This window comes from Pimephales promelas, chromosome 22 (genome assembly GCF_988280905.1).
Source record: "Pimephales promelas chromosome 22, fPimPro1.hap1.1, whole genome shotgun sequence".
Lineage (NCBI taxonomy): Eukaryota > Metazoa > Chordata > Actinopteri > Cypriniformes > Leuciscidae > Pimephales > Pimephales promelas.
The window spans coordinates 10,516,902-10,541,932 of record NC_142790.1 but is presented as its reverse complement, the minus strand read 5'-3'; the positions used below and the strand labels follow the sequence as shown (position 1 = coordinate 10,541,932).

The window sequence follows — 25,031 nt, the reverse complement described above, 5'->3', positions numbered from 1 at the left end:
GCAGAAAAATGTGCATCAAGAAGAGTTGAAACTGCTGAGTAAAGGGATTCCTCTACCATCTCACAATCCGTTACATGCTCTCGACGCCTTTCTCCACGACGACGGTGTTCTCAGGGTGGGAGGAAGACTGTGCAACTCCTCTCTTCCTTACTTTGTCAAGCACCCTGCAATCATTCCCAAAGACCATCACATAACAAGGATGATTATTGCCTATCACCACGAAAGGATGAAACATCAAGGTAAAGGTCTTACCATTAATGAAATAAGGTGCAGTGGCTACTGGATTAAAGGAATCAACCGGGAGGTCGCTTCCTACATTCGTCAATGTGTCACCTGTAGACGGCAACGCAAACCTATGGAAGAGCAAAGGATGGCTGATCTACCCCCTGAACGGTTGGAACCATCACCCCCCTTCACCTTCTGTGGCATGGACTGCTTCGGGCCATTCCTTACAAGACAAGGAAGAAAGGAGAACAAGAGGTACGGCCTTCTTTTCACTTGCCTTAGCTCCCGTGCTGTTCATATTGAGTTCCTTGAAGACATGTCGACAGATGCCTTCATAAACGGCCTCCGATGTTTCATCGCCATACGTGGTGCTGTTCGTCAGATTAAGTCTGATCAAGGAAGCAACTTTGTCGGTGCCAAAAATGAGCTCAGAGAAGCTTTAAAGGAAGTCGATTCAGACCGTCTGGCTGTATTTCTTGCAGAGAAGCAATGTGATTTCTGCATGAATGCACCCCATTCCAGTCATGCCGGAGGGGTGTGGGAAAGACAAATAAGGACAGTGAGAAGTGTTCTAAGGTCCACTCTTGCCCTTTCCTCTGGTAGACTAAATGATGCTTCGCTACGGGCCTTTTTCTATGAAGCCATGGCTATAGTAAACAGTCGTCCTCTGACTGTTGACAACCTCAGCGACCCTCGTAGCCTTGAACCACTCACCCCTAACCATCTTCTGACAATGAAATCTGTTCAGTTTTGGAGTCGCTGGCGAAAGGAATACCTTGCCAATATTGCTCTCAGACAGCGCTGGCATGCTCCAAGGAGAAATTTACAATTGGGAGACATTGTAATCATGAAGGGAGAGGATGTGCACAGGAACGAGTGGAGATTGGGTAGAGTTTCAGAAAGAACTGTTGATGAAGATGGACTTGTAAGGAGAGTTAAAGTCCGGCTTGGTGACCGTAAGCTTGGCAAGAAGGGAGAGCGTCTTCACAAGGTGTCCGAAGTTGAGCGCCCTATCCAGAATCTTGTCCTGCTGCTGGAGACTAGCTAAATCTGCTCCCTCCACTTCATAGCGCATAATATTTTATAGTTATATATTATCATAAGTTGGTTTAGTTCTTATACAGGTTCTGGGAAGGCAATTTTTTGTTAAAATCATTCGTGTCTAATGCAGACTGTGTAGAGTTCCATTATTTACTCATGATTGGTGGGAGTGTAACTAACTCTAAGGAAATTGAAAATAATAATTTCAGAGCTTTATTTTATTATTTTCTCTGTTAATGTTAAGAGACTTTTATTTTGGCGCTTCCTAGTGGAACGTTAATTTCGCGTCTATAAGGGTGAGACTAGTTAGTCAGACGCATCCACGGAGGGAAGAAGGAAAGACACAATTTGGTCTGAGGTTTTATAAAGCTCAAAAGGGATCATTTAAGCACCTAGCTGGAACGGGAACAAGGTATTGTGTGTTTATCTTGTTTTATGGTTATGTGCAGTAATATGAAGGTTAATTCATTTATCTGTGAAAAAGTGTTTAAATGTATTATTTTCTCTCGTGGCAAGCTAATGTACATTTTTAGCATTGTTAATAATAGTCGGGTAATGTTTATGTTTGTAAGAGCTCATTTTATGTTATTTATCTGTCCTGTAGCTCTTACGTTGTTTCAAGGAGAAATATGGAAACGAAAGTAGATTTGTGTTTAATCAAGGCTGACGGCTAAATACAAATAAAGGCTTCTGGAAACATCAGTACGCTTCACCATTGTCTGGCTGGGGGTTTGCTACAGTATGGCCGCCTCTTGGGCTTGGACTAGCGGAGTATCCATTGCCGACATCTGTGCGGTGGCCGGCTGGTCCTTGTTGTCCACCTTTGCCAGGTTCTACAACCTAGGCGTCCCTGCTCTTCAAGCATGCATTGGTTGTGACAGTGGCAGATGGTGATATGTATAAAATCTTGATCCAGTTAATAAATCATTCTCCAAAGCCAAATTGTTGTAATGTGGTGAATACAAATTTCCAGTTGACCCTATCAAAAGCTTTTTCAGAGTCTAATGTGGCAATGAGAGTATCTTTCTGTTGTACTGATGAGTAATGCATTAAACTGTATAATCTGCAGGTATTGTTGGATGTGCGTCTACCTTTTATAAAGCTTGATCAGGATGGATGATTAGGGTATGTATTTTTTCAATTTTATGGGATAATTAGTGACATTAATTAGTGACATTGACATTAAGTGAAATAGGATGGTAGTTAGATGTGAAAGTCTGGTCTTTGTTAGGTTTAGGAATAAGTGATAGTATTCATGTGGGATGGGAATTTTGCATTATGTTTTATTTCCGTTATTGTTCTACTAAATAGTGGGTATAAAAAAAGACCAAAAATGTTCATAGAACTCAGCAGGGAAGCCATCCGGTCCAGGTGCTTTATTATTTTGCATGCGTTTCAGCGCGGAGAGAAGTTCTTTTTCAGTGACTGGTAATATGAGGGAGTTAAATTGTTCTAGGTTAAGTTTTGGTAAAATGGTGTTAGAAGAATTGGGTTATGTCTTCTTGGTTTGGGTCCAGATCAAATTAGTATAATTTTGTATAGTATTCTTCAAATATTTTGTTTATCTCAATTGGTAAATTGGAATACTGCCTTTTCTGTAACACTTTATTTTACTTAGAACTTCTGAACTTAGATGGAACAACACTCCTTACGAAGAAGTACAAAATACTTGAAAGGTGGGTCGAACACTACAGCAGTGTTTCCCAACCCTGTTCCTGGCGGCACACCAACACTGCGTGTTTTCTTTGTCTCCCTAATCAAACACACCCGATTCAACCCATCAGCTCATTAACCCACCTGATTATGAGCTGATGGGTTGAATCAGGTGTGTTTGATAAGGGAGACAAAGAATACACGCAGTGTTGGTGTGCCGCCAGGAACAGGGTCGGGAAACACTGCACTACAGCACAGTCCTCAATCGGCCATCATGTATAAATGAGGAGGCAATTGCGAGATTGCCTCAAGTTGAAATAAACCAGTCCTTGGCTGTACTACCATCCACTGAGGAAACCAGCAAAGCCATAACACTTCTTTCATCAGGCAAAGCTCCAGGGACCGATGCCATTCCAGCAGAAATCTACAAGGCTGGAGGGCCTCGCTTAGTCGAGAAACTGACCGATATTTTCCAGGCCATGTGGAAATTAGAAGCTGTCACATTTACCGTTTTGATGGTGGGCTATTCAATCTGCGGAGGATGCAAGCCAAAACTAGAGTGGAAGTCACTGTTCAAGAACTCTTGTTTGCTGATGACTGTGCTCTGTCTGCTAGCTCAAATAAATATCTACAGGACAGTATGGACCACCACTACTCTGCTTGCAACAACTTTGGCCTAACAATTAGCACAAAGAAGACCGAAGTCTTATACCAACCTGCTCCTGGGAAACCCTATACTGAGCCAACCATCTTTGTGAATGGGCAAAAGCTTTCAAGTAATTTAATTTGTAACTTTGTTTGGTATTTAATAAATCATTTTCTTTGCTTGGAAACCCAGCATTCTTTGCCCTTGACTGCTTGGTCCCTCACAATCGCCAAGACCAAAATCACTCATGAACTGTTTTATTGTTTTGGAGGACTGCCAGGATTTCCCTGTATGTTTTGACCTGTCAAACATTTGGATTTATTCTGACGTAGTCTGAAATTATTAACTGTAATAGATGTCCATAACACCACAAATCTATGCACTCCGACTGATGTTTTAGAGCTTCAACTAACACATTGGCATTAGTCTGTACAGGCTAATAATGGGGTTTCTATTTAGAGCAACAGTGGCTTTTTAGACCAAATCTAAATAGGGTGAGCGCCTCAACCTCTGATTATTGTAATGTTATTCTAACAAAGGCCTTTTTATTAGCGTATTATTCCACACGGAGACGCGTTTAGCTGTATACGTAAACATTTTGTATCGTATTCGACATTTTGTCCAGATGGACCCGGCGTTTTGGGAGACTGAAACTGCTATTGTTTTAATCAAAAAAATTTGTATAGGTTTCAGCTGAATCAAAAACATACATCACAGATTCAATTAACTATATACAAACAGATGCCATGAAATTAACCAGACCAAAATAAAATAATTGAGTAAAACAAACCGATGCCATGACATTGCAGACCAAAATAAAATAAGTATAGAAGACAAATACAGATAATTAGGATGTCAAGGTTTTAGTTTTTCTAACAAAATCTCTATAGTTGACCGGTGAATAGTTTTGTCCTTGGCCCCATGGAGCTTAGCACTCCAGATGGAAGCAGAAGAGGTGGATGGTTCAATCCAAACCCTCTTCCAAGGTTTTTTCTCCATTCTGTCACCTTATGGAGTTTTGGTTCCTTGCCACTGTTGCCTTGGCTTTTGGCTTGCTTAGTTGGGGACATTTATTATTCAACACTATTATTGATCTGTGTTGTATAATTTTCATGTTATCACTGTGAAGCTGCTTTGATACAATCTGTATTGTAAAAAGCGCTATATAATTAAAGGTGACTTGACCCGCTCTATTGGAAACCGTCGTTGGGCCGATTAAGCGGGCCTCACACTGACACTCCTCAGTCAAAAAATTCAGACTAAAAATGGCTTTCAGCACAACTTAAATAGTTAGGAAAGCGTCAGGAATTCAGGAATTGCATTATGCTTGGGTTTGATATGCATTGACTATAATTCATCTTGTTCATATATTGAGCACTGCTACAATTTATACACAAAAGATCAATCACCACATATGAAGCGACTAAATCAAACTGAGATCTTACCTGGCAGGTATCTGGACTGGCGCAGGTAATGTTGTCTGGCTGAAGAGGTGATATGGTGACTAGAGTCTGGCTGGTTCAGTCTGCTGGTGTTCGGTAACTTGGTTACAGTGCTAAATGTGTAAAAGGGTTTCTGGTCCTTGGGCCTGCAAAGTTTTTCATAGCATAAAAAAGGGAAAGATTGAAATCTGAAATGGAATATTTGAAATGAAAAGTGAAATAGAGAAACATAAAAGCCCTGTTCTCAAACCTAGTCAGCAGCCATTAAATTAGATATTATTTGTAGCTATCATTGGCACGTTTGTAGGTCAGTAGACAGCACGTTCTAGGTTTGAGAATAGTGTGCTCATTGAAATGTGCTATGGATGAAATCAGTGAAATCAGTGTAAATACTGCTGATGTTAATCTTTAAATATAGCAATCATACTGTGGTGTAGTTTTCTCCTCCTCAAGGCCTTTGCTGGGTTTTTTAGAGAGGGAAGCTGCAGTATCAGAACAGTCAGACTCATCCCAGCTGTCTGATGGTTTCATGTTTGACTGTCCCCACCTTCTTCGACCGTTCTTCAGTCCAATCAAGCTGTTCTCACCCCCGACCACCTCATGTTAGGAAAACAAAGCATAATTCTGCTGATGTTCATATGTGTATTTAAATGCAATAGATAACTACTACAGGCAATCTTCATTTTTCATTCATTCAGTTTCAGTTATATATATATATATATACATATATATAAAAAATGACAATATAACCAGTTCTGTCCCCATAGCTGTTTACTCAAGTTTATTAAATGAATGATCTGGGTGGCAGCAGTACTCTCGCACTACTTAGCTCGTTAGCTCGTAACCTGGTTGCGCAATTAGAAATCCCACGAAGGCTACACTCGGAGTGTCCTCTGAAGGCTGGGTAGGCTGGGTCCTTCGAAGGACGCAGCCTTCACATTGGGACACAGTGCAAATCTAATAACTTACCATGATAAAGTGCATTTAAACAGATCCAACAAATAAAATGAAGAAAAAACATTATCTGTCGATGTCTATTTGTATTGGCCACTGAGTTTAGCTATAATAGAAATATAATTAACCACAAACCAGCAACATGAGACTTCAAGTCTTTTAAATAAATGATTTTCTCTTGTCACTTCTTTTGGTATAGAATAAAATACCAGTTCAGGGTTCCTTTTTTCGGCTGTTGTTGCAGCAACTCCACAACATATTGCAGGCATTAATGAGACCGTCAGTCGCAAAGATGGCGGCGCAAAGCTACAGTGACGTCACGTGAACCGAATGAATAGCCAGAGCAAAGCACCTATCTTGATTTCATCAGTAAACACTCAAACAGACCAAAAATTTTATTTAGCACTATAAACTCTGTTATCAATCCCTCAAATTGCCCAGTTGTTGATGTATCGACCGATACATGCGATAAATTTCGTACGTTTTTTACTAATAAAATTGAGAACTTTAGATCAGTGTTTACCCCCACCTCACCTGTTAATTCATCTGGTTGCTCAGATGTACTAGTTTTTGCCAATTTCAGCCAATCTCACTCACTGAATTGAGGAATTTCGTATCACATATGAAACCTACTACTTCATCTTATGATTCCATCCCCTCCTCTATTTTAAAGGATGTCTTTGATGTAGTTGGCCCCTCCATTCAGGTCATCTTAAACTCATGTCTTGCTTCCAGGACTGTCCCTATGTGTTTTAAGCATGCGGTTGTCCAACCCCAGCTCAAAAAACATAATTTGTTGTAGTATGAGATGTGTGAGAGTAATAAGATGTTAACTGTCTAACTAATTACAGTCCCATTTCTAAGCTTCCTTTTATTTCAAAAGTTATGGAAAAAGCTGTTCTGTCACAGCTGCTCCCCTTCTTAACCACCCACAATATACTAGAACATTTTCAGACAGTTTTAAATCATTTTTAGTACTGAAACAGCCCTGCTCTAAGTAACCAATGATCTTCTTCTCACACTAGATTCAGGTGATAATGCCATCTTGATATTATTGGATCTTAGTGCCTCCTTCGACACCATTGATCACAACATCCTCCTTACTCGTCCTGATCAGCAGGTGGGCATTAGGGAGACAGCATTACTTTTGTTCCGCTCCTATCTCACTGATAGGACTTTCTCAGTATCGATTGTCAATTTCTCATCTTCTGCTTCATATGGGGTCCCTCAGGGGTCCATCCTGGGTCCTATGCTTTTTAGTCTGTATATGCTCCCTCTGGGTAACATCATAAGGAAGCATAACATCTCCTTCTATCTATCTATCTATTTGGTATCCATCTCTAGGTATCTATTTGAAACAGTGGCTAAACTAATGAAAAAGAAAGCTTCAAACCCAGAAGTGTCCAAGCAACACAGTAGTAATGACTTTATGAATTTCTTCACTTATAAGATTGATAATATCAGGGACAAAATTATAACTATGCAACCGTCTACTACAGTATCGCTATAAAATAAAAAATAAAAAACTATAAAATCTGTACTGAATCAAACTGAGTAATGTAATTGTAACATTACTACAGAAAATAATTTCACCCATCATAGAGGTGCATGGATGTCTGTTTCTGGTTTGTGTTACTGATGTTATTGATGAAAAAGGAAAAGGGGCTGTATAGAAAAATGCATATCTTCCATGTCCCTTTCCTCAAGTGGGAACCAAAGAGTAACTGGGTTGCTTTGTTTTTTTTTTTTTTTTTTTGATGATCATGAACTGAGTTGATTGGATATGCACTAACTTTGCAAAGACAAGCTTGGCAAATTCTAATACAACTGTCTCATAGTAACTTATAAAAGGTATTAAGCCCAATTTATTATTTTTATACTTTATAGACAATGATGCAGAAGTATGAAAACCAATGCATAGCATACAGTTTAGAAGCTCCGGCGTAGGTCTGACGCAGAAGTATAAATCAGCCTGTAGTGACATGGTTAAACTACAGGTCAAAAAGTCTCTTTTGCTCACCAAGGCAGCATTTATTGATTAAAATAACTAAATTACTAAATATTTCACAATTTAGTCATTTTAGTAATTTATTTTGCAATTTATTCCTGTGAAGTCCTTCAGAAATCATTCTAATATGATTACTTGATAAATAAACACATTAAAAAACTTTTTCCAAACTATTGATATGTACAGACTTTTGTATGTTAACAACTTGACAATGAGTTGCCTATTTTCAACATTCATTAATGGTATTGTTTAATAGTCACATTGATTTTCAATGTTTTTATTAAATATTGTGAGGCCACATAATTAAAAAAAATGTGCAGATACATATTTTATACTAAATACTGCAATATTACATAAAATAATAAAATAAGGATTGCCTATTTTGATTTAATGGTGACTTTAAATTTGATATGGAGGTTTTGTACCTTTTGTGTGTATGAAGCGAGAGGGTCTGTCTGAGGGAGAGACTGAGGCAAAGGAATCTGCTGCAGTGGCTGATGGGAGTTTCTACTTTGGCCTTTAGTCTGTGATGGCAGCACTGTTTCTGAGACACACTGCAGCTCTGATCTGGGTTCACTGGGCAGGACGGTCTTTATCTGAGCCTTCCGTACATCAGGGGTCATGGGACGGGGACCCAACACTTGTCCAACTTGGAAGTAGGGGTATCTGAGTGCCTAAAATGATGTTTAAAAACAATTACTTACACAAACAAAGATTCAAAAACGTTGCTTGTTAATGTCTAAAATGAGGTAAATAAAAATAATAATCCTTTCAAAACCGTTTGTGTTAGGTTTGGCTTGATGAACCACCCCCTTCCTCCATTGCTCACAAGTCTCTTTACATATTATATACATTACATTTTATTACAAGGGTCTAAACAGTGACACTTTCGTTTCAGATGTACAGATCACCGTTAATACTAGTGGCACCTGTTTTGATTTGATTAGTCATTTTAGATGCAAATAATGTGAGATGGTTGCTGTGGAAAGAAGAATTATGTAATTATTAGTAGACACTAATGTAATACTTCTACAACATTAACCTTTGACGCAAACACAAGGTTTTTCCTCCATTCTGTCACCTGATGGAGTTTTGGTTCCTTGCCACTGTTGCCTTGGCTTTTGGCTTGCTTAGTTGGGGACATTTAATATTCAACAATATTATTGATCTGCCTTACTTCTAGGAACACACTTATATTATTTTCATGTTATTACTGTGAAGCTGCTTTGATATAATCTGTAAAAGCGCTATATAAATAAAGGTGACTTGACTTGTGATCAGTCTAGGCTGGTCCCAGCCAGGAGCATAAGTTCACACCAGTGTGATTAGAACGTTCAGTGCATCACAAGATCAACTGCTTAATTAAAATGTGCTTTCATGCTTTGACTGGAGCTGATCCAGAGACGGAAGCACTCAGTGCTTGTCGTACAGTGCTTAGCATAAGTGAACACACCCATGCTAAAGTTGACTAAAAAGAGGAATATAAAAAAAAATCATCTTTTGGAAATTGATCTTAGGACAAATTTAAATTGTTAAATTCCCATACAGGCAGGCAGATTTTTTTTTTTAAAGGCCAGTTATTTCATGGATCCAGGATACTATGTATCCTGATAAAGTTCCCTTGGCCTTTGGAATTAAAATAGCCCCACATCATCACAAGCCCTTCACCATACCTAGAGATTGGCATGGTTTATTTCAGTTAGCCTAATAGCTGTTTTGATTTGCACTGAGAGATGATCTTATGGAAAGTACGCCATGCCAATCTCAAGATAAGCCTCGTCTATTTCAACATTCAAGCACACGCAGACACTAAAGTACCAGCGTCTCTCGGATTGGTACTCGCACAATGTGTGATAAGTTTTGTGTGCACAGCAACATACTGCACATCCAAAGCGCACGTTTCACAGTGGGTAAATACATCTCCCTCAGCTTAAACGGATATGGTATGCTTTGTTTGTGTGTGGCAGTCGTCCATGAGGGGCTTTCGCCTTTTCTTTCGTTTTGTGTTTTTTTTTTTTTTCATTAAATTGTTTAAATGTTCACTGGTTCCCCCCTCTTTCTTATCATAACAACATACCTTGCTACAAACTACACGTTTACTATCAGTTCGAAGCTGCTTGCCCCGTTAGACACTCTGACAGATGCCTGTGCTGACAGATAAATATTTGTACTGCTGTGTAATGTGTTCGAGATGTTGTGCTTTCCACAGTGCATAACCTATATTTCAAAGGTATATATTCTTTATCTTAAATGTTAGAAACTCATGCAAATATTTTATATTTATTTAACAATAAATGTGCCATATGTAGAATTTTAAACCTACAAGTAAGTGTATTTTTATGATAACAGTAACTGTAAAGTGACTATTGTAATGGGGTAGACATAATCAAATGTAGGTAAATTAGTTTGTGCTTTTTTTTGTAATTTGAACACATTTAAAAATAAAATCATTATTTTTGTTTTTAGACTATAATGTCACAATGTTAGAATGTAATATGATTTTAACCCATTTTTGCATATAATATACTATTTGTAATTTGTTCTTATTTTAATATTGAATGTCTTTAACAATATTTGTGGCTGTGGTGTGTCACGTAACAAGCCTGACAAGCCCGCCAAGGAAATAATAAAGGTGATGCGTTTTAAAATAATGGTTGCCTTTAAAAAAAAAAAAAAAAAAAATCACGTTGGGGGTGGTCAGCTAGAATATTTTAAACGAACATGCGAAAGGATTAATAGTGGTCGACTGCGAGTTCTGAAACTTTTGTCAGATTACATACCAAACTGCAATCTGGCCTGGAGTCCACAAGAACATATACATATGTACCTTTGCAGCAGAGGGTCTTTTCTTTGGGTCCCAGTGGAGGAAGTCTCTCATGAGGTCTAAAGCCTCATTGGTGGCATTGGGGATCAGAGTTTTCAGTGGTGTAGGAACACACTGGGGAAAACGGAAGTTCATCGCAGCAGCTAGCTGATAACCCTCCGGCCAGTCTGACTGCAAGGCAAAATAATCAATGCTTATTACATCAAGCACTCTTTACCCATTTGCCCATGAAACTAAATATTTTAATAGAGAATAATTAAATAAAACGCATCATAAACTGATCACAGACAACAAATGATTATTAAAGTCGCATTTAGCTCAATCACATATGAAGGATACCTGGAGGTTGGTCGCTCCTGGCCCAAAATCTTATGCTACCAGTTAAAGGGCACCTATTATGCCCCTTTTTACAAGATGTAATATTGGTCTCTGGTGTCCCCAGAATGTTTTTGTGAAGTTTCAGCTCAAAATACCCCATAGTTAATTTATTATAACCATTTGAAAATGTCATTTTGGGCCCTGATTAAAAATGACCTGTTTCGTGTGTTTACCACCTTAAATGCAAATGAGCTGCATATCCCCGCCCTGCCTTTGGATGAAGGCGTAACTTGATACCCATGGCAGTCGGTACTTAGAGAGTGAGAGAAAACCGCTGTTTTGAATGTCATTCAGCGTACATTTGAATCGGAATATATAAATAGTACGAAGAGACTCCGGCAGAATAAAAATAAATGAGAATGGACCAGTACGTCTCGGTATGGTTATTTGATACATTTATGTACTTATAGAGTTGTTGTAATCGCGTCCCATTTGCAATTATGGATGTGGAACACACTCACAAACACTAATGCTTGCGCAATTTTTTGAAACTACATACACATACTGTGATAAAGTTTGCTACGTACAAGCGAAATTAGATTTATGCAGGGACCTGTGGCGTCATGTTTACTTGTCATACAGGTGCTTCTGTGGCAAATGTGAGGAGATGGCTAACTTACAGAACAAGAACATATATGCAGTTTTTAATACAATATCTTTAAAAATATATATATTTATAAACGTGTGGTTACACACTATACAAACAAGGTTTAAACTATATAGCATACACAGACATCCTACGACGTCAACAACTTTAGAAGCATTTGTTGTTGAATTGGCTGACATTGACTGAAAAGACTATTTGCTCAAAAATCATAAAATAAACTTACTGTTACTGGATGTGACGGTGGATCGCAAACAGTAGATGACGATCCACAGTTGAGGATTAACTTTTAAGCTACAACAACAGGATTAACCCACGACAGAACATGTTTCCAAGAGACATTACCGGCTGCCGTTGAAACAATGGAGGATGGTGTGTACAGATCACCAAGGGTGGGGTCTAGGCCACAACCACACTGTCAATCAAACCCCTTGCTCAATTCTACGTCACAAAGAGCTGAATCTTAGAACAGCTTGTTCTGAGACAGTGCATATGATTTACTGAGATTGTAAAAAAAAAAATCACTGGGTGGATTTTTATCATTCTAGGGTGGTTTTGCTCACACACTGCCAACACACATTTATGTTCAAACACCATGTAAAAGTGAATTTTCCATAATAGGTGCCCTTTAATGTTTCACATACCAGAATACTGGTATGTGAGCGGGGTGGAGCGGCAACAATTTACCGCCTGTGCTCTAACCATTCAATAATCACTCCGCTCCAGCTTCACTCCAGGTTCACCATTTCCCACTCCACTCCCTGAGGAAATTCATGGCTAAATTATTTAAGTATGCTTTAAAATCTCACAAAGTTCTGTCCATAACATATATTAAGCTTATTAGATGGTTATCAGCTTTAAAAGTTAAATATCATTGCTGCTTTATGCAGTGCAAATTTTGTGTGCAAAGATGAAAATACCAGGACGATTTTCATCAGTTATTTTATCTACGGTTGACTACATTTCTTACAGATTTCTGCTCATTCGAAATAGTATATACAGATAAAGTAGAACTGTAAGATTACATTTGCATTAGTGAGAGAATAATTGAGTGTGTAAATAAAAGCGACCTGTTTAAAATGTGCTTATCTTATCATATTTAGTAGTCTATCTAGAAGGTACAAACAAATTCCTTGAGAACTATAACCACCGCTCATGTCCATTGCTGTCATCATGACCTTCATCTTGTTTCTGAATTTAGTGATCCATCTGTATCAAGCTAGCTAAATGTGTTTAACGTGTGAATTCTTGCTAAAAATGCAGTTATATTACGTGCCGTTGTAGGGGATGAATTGTACTTGTGAGGGAGTGGTTGTGGAGCACTCTCGTAGCGAGTGAAAGCCACGACACTCCAACTTTTAAAAACTCCTCACTCCATTCAAAATCAAACCGCTCCACTCCACGCTCCGCTCCCACTCCACCCCGCTCACATACTCTAATTTTCCAACCAAAATATATAAATGACCAGAGGACTCAACTCTCATTTAATGAATTAATGGCCCAACCAACTCAAACTCAACAACTGACTTGGTTGAAATTAGTATTCAGTCACAGGGGCTGACTCTCATGATCGTGACCAATTAGCTTTTTCTCATACAGAAAAAGAGACAAATCACTGTCCTCAAAATCAAGTTGTTTCAAATTAACTTAAGCTGCTGTGACATGCTCTAAATTCCCTGATAAAGTTGGTTCATCTTCATATGTGATCATACCTTCTTTACTGTACCAAGGACCTGGCAGATCTTAAAGATCTCATCCACCTCACTGTTGCCAGGAAACAGAGGTCTTAGCGTGTAGAGTTCAGCCATAATGCAGCCTACTGCCCAGATGTCTATGGGTGAACTATACACTGGTGACCTCAACAGCACCTCTGGAGCTCGATACCTGACCACAAACACATAAGAGAGAGAGAGAGAGCTTTGAAATGCACACATTTCAGCCAGTAGTGGAAACTGCTGCAAGTTGCACATGCTCAGTTTCACTTTGAGGAATTTTGAACTTTTAAGCTCTCTCTTTTATCTTTATGTTGTTGGTTGAAAGTGAATTGCAGATTCCATCACTGTCATTAGCAGGCACCATTTATAACAGTAGACATGAAATAAAGTATGGCTGAATTGAAAGATTGAAACTTTAAAATATATAACTAATATTATTAGTAACACTTTAAAATAAGGTTCTTTAGTTAAAGGGATAGTTCACCCAAAAATGAAAATTCTTTCATCATTTACTCACCCTCAAGTTGTTCCAAACCTCTATGTGTTTATTTGTTCTGCTGAACACAAAGGAAGATATTTGGAAGAATGTTTTAATCAAACAGATTTCAATCCCCATTGACTTCCATAGGCTTGTGCAAAATTCAGAATTTCAGAATTGGCCTCCATTCAATTCATGAATTGGAATTTGAATTCAATTGACTCCGCCCCACAGAAAGTTGAATTGGAATTGGAATGACAGATAGTGAAATTAAATTCATGGCAATTCAAAGAAATTCCACACAGTCACACAACAGAAAGAATGTGTTGAATCTCACATAGGGGAGAGCGGGGCACAACGTAAAGCTTTTTGACTTTCTCAGTTTGTGGCAAATCTATTTAGAGTATTTATTTTTTTCCCACATTAATTTCCCACATGTCTCGTACAATTATGTAGTTTTGTTTTATTAAAACAGTGTATACTTTTTTCTTGATTTACCCAGAAAGAAATGTGACAACATGCCCCATAGGTGGGGTACATTGTAACATGTGAGGGGCACATTTTAACATTTTAAACTATATGACAGCTTAAAATGCTATCTTATCTAATCAAAAAATATACAAGTCAAACCAAAATATTTTTCTTAATAAAATACAATTATTAACATTTTAATATAAAATAATGGCATTTTTTAATAATTAAATATAAATTAATTTTGGAGTTTGACAACAAAACACACTGGAAAACACAGCTATACAGCATAGTTTGAAACAAAATAATAATTAACCATTTTTTAACATTGACTCTCAGTCTTTATTTACATGTTTCTCATGTTTTCTCAATATAATTAATAAAAGTATAGAATATAATAGCATATTTCTAATAGGGGCACATCTGGGGTTTAAACCCTGCTAGCATCTTCTGCTAGCTAGCAAAGCATTAAAGAACTATATCAACTGTTAAAGGGGGGTTGACTGCGATTCAGTGTTGTTTTTGGCAGCCCTTTTAGTTTTAGTCTTAGTCTTAGTCTTTTGGACAAAAATGCTTTTAAGTTTTAGTCACATTTTAGTCATTTATAAACTTAATAGTTTTAGTCAAGTTTTAGTCGACGAAAACACCAAAAGGTTTTAGTCAAGTTTAATCAATTTTAGTAAAAAAAAAAGTAGTTTTTAACAAATGAATTTACTTTAAAAAGTAGTGGAAATGGGCTTAGGTTTGACAGATTTAGCAAGTGTTGCAATTCATAAAACAAGCTAACCGCCTTTGCAGAACAAACTAGACTTTCTCATCGATGGAGATGCAGTGCTGCCATTGCCAAGCTGTACTTCATTGTCACATTGGGCAGAAACCTTTTATCCCCATAAAGTTATAGTTTGACCCCTGAATATTAAAAGCTATTTTCACCAGTTATCACAGTAATAAAGGAATAAAGGAATGGTTTAAAGTTTAAACAGCAAAAATGTTGAGCTACTAGAACATTGTACACAGATAAAGTGGTAACAGTGGAATCACTGTTTTACTCCAAAAAAGCCAAGGATAAAAACATTCTTACTTTGGCAATTGTGGCTTTATTTGAGAAATTGCTAAAGTGCAATGAACAACGTAGTATGCAACAATAAGATGCATATTATTTGTAAACACAAACATTATGTATACAACCCAGTCTATCTTTAACTTGTGCAAACTGCAAACATTCTCAGGGTTGCCAAGTCTCACGCATCTGGCGTGACACTCACGCATTCAGCCTCAATCTCACGGTCTCACGCTCAACAAAGGAATCTCACGCTAAATTAGAAATTCTTCTGTGCTGTATTTTTTTGTATTACTATAAGCAAGTTCAGGCTCTTAATTACTGATTGGACCACTGCATTTTATCACGCAGAGAAAAATCGCGGAAAAGGATGACACTGACACCGACAGACAGAGAAGTTTACTTTTGATATGGAATGCTTTGGCGCTTTTAAATGTGACAGATCGCAGTTCAAACAGCACGTGATACAGTTGCCTAGGCTACAACACCCACAGGGCACGAGCAAAATACTGTATCTGGTAATCTCCCGCTTTATATTAAACAAACTGTCAACACGGGCTTTTGCGATGCACAGAGAGACGCTGCGCTGCCTATGACTTTGAGTGGACTTTGAACGTGAGTTGAGAGCGTACATTTGCACTACGTGCCTGTCTTTTTAGCAAAAAAGATACCCTTCTTCACTGAATATCTATAGTGGCGTAGGGCGAGGGCGTGAGGTACTTGAAAGTAATGTAAATAAAATATGCTTTTGAAATATTCAATTTCATTTATACAGTACATTTATTGGCTAGGCCTACAGTATATGGATTTTACGTAATAGGAATAATTATATAAATCATTATTACATTATAATAATCGTTTGGCATCCTAAAACAGAGGATTATATCATAACTAAAAAGATGTTTGATCCCTCTTTAATGTCCAGGTACAAGTCGAGGCTTTTCCTTTTTTCAATGTCACAGTTCATGGGTTGAAGCCAGTTAAAGCTCTTAATTTTGAGTTCTCAAAGTGCACCAGATTGATGCATTTAACCTTAAAATTTACAAAATTTTCTTGTGGGGGAGCATGCCCCCGAACCCCCCTAGAGGAACAGCTCTCAACATAGTTAAAATTATATGGGAAAGAACAATAATTTATTAACTTTAAAACAAATTCTGTTTAAATCAGTAAAACCGTTAGCTTATTTGGCCTACAAGACATGTTGCCAGGGGAAATTGTGCCCTACAAGACATTGTGATGACACCCCCCAAACTCAAATTCAAAATTGAATAGGAATTTAGTAGTCATTCTCAATTCAATTCTGAATTGTGCACAAGCCTGTTCCATAGTAGGAAAAAATACATACTATGGTAGTCAATGGGGATTGAGATCCAAATTTCTTCCTTTGTGTTCAGCAGAACAAATAAACACATAAAGGGCGTAAATAATGATAGAATTTTCATTTTTGGGTGAACTATCCCTTTAACATTAGTTAACAACAAGCAATAGATGTGTTACAGCACTGATTAATCTTAATTACTGCTAGTTAATAAAAATACAGCTGTTCATTGTTTCTTCATTTTAGTTCACATTACATTAAAGGTGTATTGCGCAACATTTCATGTTAAAAATAGCCGTTTTCTAACCCATACATGCTTAAACAATCGCCTGATGGGCTGAATGAGCCCTTCTCTGATCACTGAGATTGCCTCTATAATCCTGTAAAGTAAAATAAATAAGAGGGATTCGGGCTTGAATCTGAGACTGGCCGTGACGTCATGGACGTTCACGCTCGCCTGGCTATGTGCCTATGTCTTGCAGGTAGTGTATTCGCCGCCATTCTCGGAGAAGACAACTCGAGCGACACAACTTTGGTCAACTTTCCACAAAAGTAGATGGATTCAAAGGGGCTGTTTAGCCTACATCTGGTTACTTCATTCCTTTTTCTGTGATCGGATAGCTATTCGATCGTGAAAAGACCAGGTTGCCCTCCGAAACGCATTCGAGACGGATTTGAATCCGATCGCTCAAATCACTTGAGGACGTGGTCTGGGCCGTATTCCAGACAAAACTGGACAAGTGTAAATGCATCTGGTTGTTGAAAGCAGGCTATAGGTTATGTCATGTTATTTTAGTCATATATGCATCACCTTAGATGAGCAGCTGAGCGTCTATTCATAAAGCCAGCGTGCCGCAATCTATCACAAATCAAAGTGAAAGTAAGTCGCAGATGCTTAGCACTACCATCTTCATTAAAAGTAAAGAAATGAAATGATCTTACCAGGGCTGTTGCCGCTCTCTCTTATTGCTGTCTTTGCTGATTTTGAAATTAGCCGATGATTAATAAAATGCAGCTCATATCTGTTGCTTTCGGTGACGTGCACTTCATGAATTCTGTAGCCTATATAGCGCGGGAATTGAAAATCAGATTGTATTCGTTTTGCAAAAACACATTTATGTGACCAGGTGTAATGGAATCGTTTTGATAAATCAGATAGCTATCCGATCTGAGAAAACACATTGTGGCCAGGTGTAAACAGCCCCAAAGAGACCGGCTTGTAGTTCATTCCAAACCCCAACGCAAACTCCACGTGAGACAAAGAAAACAACTTCTGTCTGTCCAGTGCCAGTCGTCGGAGATCTCCGGTCTGCTCTAGGGCTCAAACGGTGTCACGGATCCATCTGCGTCAGCACCAGACACCTTCACTCCGCCCACTCGTTCCAGCTCCCCAGCATTCTAATCACTGTCACCTGTCCGCTTCAATCACCGTCCCAATCATCCTCCCTTTATAAACTCACTCCTCACAGTCACTCACCGTCTGGTCTCGTCGACACATCGGCTAAAGACTCCCGCTACTTTACAACTTGCTTTGAGATATACTTATCCGCTTACTTCAGTCCTGTCTGCTCCTCATCCGCTCCTGGTCCCCGGTCTTCCTCTGGTCATCTGTCCGCTGCCTCAGCTCTCCATCTTCCAGTCCTGCTCAAGATAAGATATACATCATCAGACTGTTTCCCGATCCATTACCGAACTTTCTCCATTATATACTCACCTGCTGTCTACCATATCACCTGTCTCAATAAACCTGGTTTACACTCATCCATCTGTGTCCTTCTAGTCTGTGACAGAAGACCAGACCTACAAAATGCTGCAGTCTACCCCGAGCACCAGCGCTACACCGACCCCACCTTCTCCTACCATTCCCCAGACCAGCGCTTCAGCACTCGCCACGTCCACCGTAACCACTTCTTCCTCATCTGCCTCTGCCAGTCCCATGGCCCAACCAGCGCCCTTCTCTGGTGAGGAGGAGGAGTGCAGCGGCTTCCTCTTGCAGGGCGAGCTCTATATGGAAATGAACCCGTTATCCTTCCCCACTGAACGATCGAAAGTGGCCTTCTTCCTCTCACTCCTGCGAGGTCGAGCGCTCAACTGGGCTCATGCCCTTTGGAAAGATCGCAGCCCAGAGGTGAGGTGTTCACCGAGGTGTTTTCGCAGTCTGCACACTCCATCTCAGTCCAGGATCAGCTGTACCGTCTGAGGCAAGGGAGATCGTCCGTCGCCTCATATGCGCTGCAATTTCGCACCCTCGCCGCTACTCTCGGTTGGAATGAGTCTGCACTTATCACCGCCTACCGTCATGGTCTAAATCCCGATATCCGCCTCCAGCTCGCGGTTTATGACGACAACGTTGGTATTGAGAGCATCATCCAGCGATCCATTCGCATTGATCAGCGACGCACTGCTTGCCAGCTCGACAGCCCTGCACCTCCAACTCCTCGTCCAGTGCCCCGCCACCACAGTCCTCCAGCACCAGAGCCCATGGAAGTCGGTACCACTCATCTGTCAGTATCCGAGAGAAATCGTCGCATCTCCAACGGGCTGTGTCTATACTGTGGAGCCTCCGGCCATCTGCTCGCCTCGTGTCCCGTCCGCCCTCCCCGACCAACTATGAGTACGGTCCAGTTACCATTGCCCATCTCCTCCTTGAAATTCACTGCGGCCACTATCACTTATCTGAACCGTTCCATTTCAGTCCAGGCGCTGATCGACTCCGGATCAGCGGCCAACTTCATCGCCCTGTCCACATTAAACCGGCTCCAAACCAAGCAACGAACCATCCCACAAAAACTTCAAGTCCAAACCATTCTGGGACAGCCACTAGGACGCGGCCGGGTTGGACATCGTAGCCCCGACCTGGGCTTGGAGATCGGCTGGCTCCACAGGGAGGAGATATCCTTTCTGGTGCTGGAGGGCTCGACGGCTGAGATCATCCTGGGACGCCCCTGGTTGGAGACCCATTCGCCTCATATCCAATGGTCTACCGGCGAGGTTCTACGGTGGGGTCAGGACTGTCTCCAGCGTTGTCTGCCCTCCTTGATGAAAACCCCGGTTCCTACCACCACTCCGCCAGTTCCGCTCTCCACCACCTCCGTGGAGAATCCCCCTGTGGAACCTTCTTCCGAGATCCCCTCTCCCTACCGGGCGTTCCAGGATGTCTCCCGGTTCGTCAAAGGATGCTCAGTCTGTGCCATGGCCAAGGTTACCCGTCATCTCCCAGAAGGCAAGCTGGTCCCTCTCCCTATACCCACTCGACCTTGGTCTCATCTCGGAGTGGACTTCGTCACCGACCTGCCCGTGTCTAACAACCACACCTGCATTCTGGTAGTAGTGGACCGCTTCTCCAAGGCGTGCAAACTAATTCCCCTTCCAGGTTTGCCAACAGCCCTTGAAACAGCAGAGGCGCTGTTCCAACACATATTCCGTAACTTTGGGACCCCCGAGGACGTCGTCTCCGATCGAGGACCCCAATTCATCTCCCGAGTGTGGAGGGCGTTCTTCAACCTTCTGGGAGTGACCGTCAGCCTCACTTCAGGATACCATCCCCAGTCAAACGGCCAGACTGAGCGGAAGATCCAGGAGATTGGGAGATACCTGCGGTCATACTGCCACGACCACCAGGACTGCTGGAGCCGTTACCTGCCCTGGGCCGAGTATGCGCAGAACTCCCTCCGACAAACCACCACCGGCCTCACTCCGTTCCAGTGCATGCTCGGCTACCAGCCTCCTCTATTCCCCTGGTCAGGAGAACCATCTGACGTCCCAGCAGTCCACCATTGGTTCCAGACGAGCGAGAGAGTCTGGGACTCAGCTCATACTCACCTCCAGCGGGCTGTTCGGAGACACCAGAACCAGGCCAACCTCTGCCGTACCGACGCCCCTCCCTACCTTCCCGGACAACTGGTCTGGCTCTCCACCCGGGACATCCGTCTCCGACAGCCCTGTCGGAAGCTGAGTCCCAGATATATCGGTCCTTTCGCGATACAGAGGCAGATCAATCCCGTCACCTACCGACTGGCACTCCCCGCACACTACCGCATCGCACCCACCTTCCATGTTTCCTTGTTCAAGCCATACACTAACCCTCTCACTCCTTCTCCCCCAGGGTCTGGTGCTGTGGAGGTGCCCCCTCCTCCTGCTGACCCCGAAGACGACAACATCTACCGAGTTCATGAGATCCTCGACTCCCGACGACGGGGCGGCCGCTTGGAATATCTCGTGGACTGGGAGGGATTCGGTGCTGAGGAGAGATGCTGGGTCAACCGGGAGGACATTCTGGACTAGGGCTGCAACAACTAATCGATAAAATCGATTATAATCGATTATGAAAATCGTTGTCAACGAATGTCATTATCGATTAGTTGGTCTGATTACGTCACGGGGATTGTTTACATGGAACATGCGCTTCTTACATGCGCTTCATGAGGCACACACGCAGTCTCTCTCCCTCGCCGCTCTTCCCTGTCTCGCGCGCGCAACACGGACGGTTTGGAGCACATTATCTTCTGTCTCGCATGCGCGCTCTTGATTCCGTGAGTTTGAACTAATTTGCGGGCATCAGGAAACCGCTATCAATATGCAGCATACACGAAAATCATTCACCTTTCGGTAAATTCGCCGTTTTGAAACCAAAATAGGTGACCTACGTTAATCGTGTATACTTTATGAAGCCATACTATAGTATAATGTGAGATAGAAATGTATATTTAAGTCATTAAATTCAAGTTAACCTAAGCTTTTCCCTCCACTGCGGCTGTCAGTCATTCTCTATTCGGTGTTCAAACAGCCCGTCGCGTTACAACAGTTAACATGATCTCTTTCCAAGATGATTCAATGTTATTATTATAATTGATCCGTAGATAAAGGTCTATGATGGTTTTTCTATCTTGCTAGACTTTTATTGCTGTAACTTAATCACTTTCTACTGAGTGTCTGTTAGATCACAACACTATAGAGTCGGCGCAGTATAATTGTTCTTCACGTGCACAGTAGCCTAACTGAAATTTAAAACTGTTAAAAGAAAAGGCTTAATAAACTATTGCATAGATACTGTGTAATACACAGTCAATATGTCTTTCTCTTTCCTTGGTGCTTAATGCGGCGGACACTGAAGAACTGCGCGCCGCCCTGTGACTCCGTGTTCATTCAGCGCTCGCGATGCCCATAAGCACTTTGTGCAGCTCTTTCATGATCATGTCATAATACTTTTGCGCAATGAAAGCTTATTAATAGCCTTTCTTGTTCTGTCCTATCTATTATATTTTGCTTCCTCACTAAACAGCTGTGCTTTACATTTAAAACAGTTGAACTTGTGCATCTGATTTTTACGATGTTTTTCATGAATGTATACAAAGAGCAATGTGTACGTTTTACCATTGTTAGTGCTACACTTATTGTCTCTTATTTGTTCCCCACTAAGGAATGTTTTTTTTTCACTAAATGTTCAGATTTTATAAAATTATTGTGCACTTGTGATATTTCTAGGCTAAGTTTTGCTGAGTTATCCACTAATCTAGTTTACAATAGCATTTTTGTCATAGGTTATGGTCATATATATATATTTTATTTGTTGTTTCTCTTTATAATGAAGTTGTCTGTATTAAGTAGATTGTTTAACACACAAAAGAGTGTGGTTTTTAGGGTTTTATTTTGTTATAATAAACAAAAAAATGGAATATAATTTTTTATCCGATTAATCGATTAATCGAAAAAATAATCGTCCGATTAATCGATTATCAAAATAATCGTTAGTTGCAGCCCTATTCTGGACCCCTCATTACTTCAGGACTTTCACACCACACATCCAGATCGCCCAGCGCCCCGGAGGCGTGGTCGTCCCCGTCGTCGGTCCCGTCCGCCAGCTGGAGCTGGCCGTGGGGGGGGGGGGGGGGTACTGTCACGGATCCATCTGCGTCAGCACCAGACACCTTCACTCCGCCCACTCGTTCCAGCTCCCCAGCATTCTAATCACTGTCACCTGTCCGCTTCAATCACCGTCCCAATCATCCTCCCTTTATAAACTCACTCCTCACAGTCACTCACCGTCTGGTCTCGTCGACACATCGGCTACAGACTCCCGCTACTTTACAACTTGCTTTGAGATATACTTATCCGCTTACTTCAGTCCTGTCTGCTCCTCATCCGCTCCTGGTCCCCGGTCTTCCTCTGGTCATCTGTCCGCTGCCTCAGCTCTCCATCTTCCAGTCCTGCTCAAGATAAGATATACATCATCAGACTGTTTCCCGATCCATTACCGAACTTTCTCCATTATATACTCACCTGCTGTCTACCATATCACCTGTCTCAATAAACCTGGTTTACACTCATCCATCTGTGTCCTTCTAGTCTGTGACAAACGGGTCCTATACAAAGTAATAACTTATATTGTTCATGAACGTGTTTCCATAATTATACAATCATACGTGGATACAGTAAGCACATAAAACAGTTCAATATGGAGATAGATGGAAACAGAAACCGAAGTTTTCTACTACCCCTGTTTTCCCCTCACACACACATAAGTGTGTACTTGAATGCCCTTCTTTTCATATATTTTAAATGTCCTGCAGATTTATAACTGTATTACCTCATTATGACTGTAACAAAAGATGTGTGTCGCACAGTGTGCGGCTGATGATCCTTTGGTTATGAACAGCTCGTGCAAACGTACGTGTATATGTGTGTGTGAGCGCGCACGCAGTTTCGCTTGTCGCCAGAGGGGGCGTAGTTCTGCAAAAACTCAGATACTTGCGTTTAACTCCTTTAAAGGAGCTAATCTATCCGCATCAATCCGCAATCTATTGCAAATCAAAGTGAAAGTAAGTTGCAGACATATATGACTAAAATAACATGACATAACCTATAGCCTGCTTTCAACAACCAGATGCATTCAAATCCGTCTCGAATGCGTTTCGGAGGGCAACCTGGTCTTTTCACGATCGAATAGCTATCCGATCACAGAAAACGCATGAAGTGACCAGGTGTAGGCTAAACAGCCCCTTTGAATCCATCTTGTACATTTGTGGAAAGTTGACTTAAGTTGTGTCGCTTGAGTTGCCTTCTCTGATACGCAGAATGGCGGCGAATACACTACCTGCAAGACATAGGCACATAGCCAGGCGAGCGTGAACGCGCATGACTTATTTATTTTACTGTACAGGATTATAGAGGCAATCTCAGTGATCAAAGAAGGGCTCATTCAGCCCATCAGGCGATTGCTTAAGCATGTATGGGTTAGAAAACGGCTATTTTTAACATGAAATGTTGCGCAATGCACCTTTAACTGATGTTAACAAATACAACCTTTGATTTTACCAATGTATTAGTAAATGTTGAAATGAATTTAACTAAGATTATAAATGCTTTAGAAGTATTGCTAATTCTTAGTTAATGTTAACTAATAAACCTTATTGTAAAGTGTTACCAATGATATTAGTTTTATTTTTTAAAGATTCAGTCTTTCAAATCACTCATACTTTATATCAAATCTATTGTTACAAAAGCATCGTTGTTGCTGAAAAATCATGGCTGTCCTTGAATTATTAGCTTATCTATATTTTAGTAAAAACAATTTTTATAATTTATATCCCACTTTGACTTTAGCTTGAAACACATAATATACCTGACAGTTAGAGGAATTAGTACCAGATTTATTTATTTTTACTAAAAGATAATAGGCAGATTTGTATTTTAAAATTAAACTGCTCTTGGCCATCCCCTAACATTACGGGCGTCTCAATACACAATTTTTCTAACAAAGAATTTACTTAGTTTTGCTGGTTTATGTTGTTGTGCATTTTTCAGGTTGTAAAAAAAAATAATAATAATAATTCACAATGTCATAAAAAAATCATCAGCCCTCCTAAATAGTGATAATGTGATGTCCCATTAAACTATTTTTATACATTTACCATCTTGTTGAGACATAGTCTGTGTAAGGAGGCCTAGAGCGGATCTCTCGAGCCAGTCCGAAATCAGCGATTTTCACCAGTTCTGGGCCCATACACAGCAAATTCTCTGGTTTCATATCCCGGTGAAAAAATCCTACAGGATAATGCCAAAAAGATAGTGAAAGTCACCATGCAAATTAGAATGCATCTTAATCTGTATTATTTGCACCCAATGCAAATACAAAGATATGGAGCCTATATAACACCATAGCTTTTTAAGATTTTAAGTAACAAATACCACATTATACTTCGATTGTGTACATGG

The 25,031-nt window shown here is 40.4% G+C and overlaps 2 protein-coding genes across 12 annotated transcripts in view; both read right to left on the bottom strand.

The window, feature by feature from the left end:
* mak (male germ cell-associated kinase) overlaps positions 1-25,031 on the bottom strand; it is a 79,917-nt gene that overhangs the window by 17,812 nt on the left and 37,074 nt on the right. For 8 of the 10 annotated variants that reach the window (XM_089125756.1, XM_089125753.1, XM_089125758.1 and 5 more), the window contains 6 exons: positions 24,728-24,860; positions 13,488-13,659; positions 10,797-10,964; positions 8,395-8,643; positions 5,435-5,607; positions 5,011-5,153 (listed from right to left, as the gene is read on the bottom strand). In XM_089125756.1, coding sequence (XP_088981882.1) covers positions 5,011-5,153; positions 5,435-5,607; positions 8,395-8,643; positions 10,797-10,964; positions 13,488-13,659; positions 24,728-24,860 — 1,038 coding nt within the window. The remainder of the gene's footprint in view (positions 1-5,010; positions 5,154-5,434; positions 5,608-8,394; positions 8,644-10,796; positions 10,965-13,487; positions 13,660-24,727; positions 24,861-25,031) is intronic. The other 2 variants (XM_039666559.2, XM_039666563.2) reach the window with 1 other exon arrangement.
* Positions 1-25,031, bottom strand: part of ofcc1 (orofacial cleft 1 candidate 1) — a 460,325-nt gene that overhangs the window by 407,360 nt on the left and 27,934 nt on the right. The gene's annotated exons all lie outside the window — the stretch shown is intronic.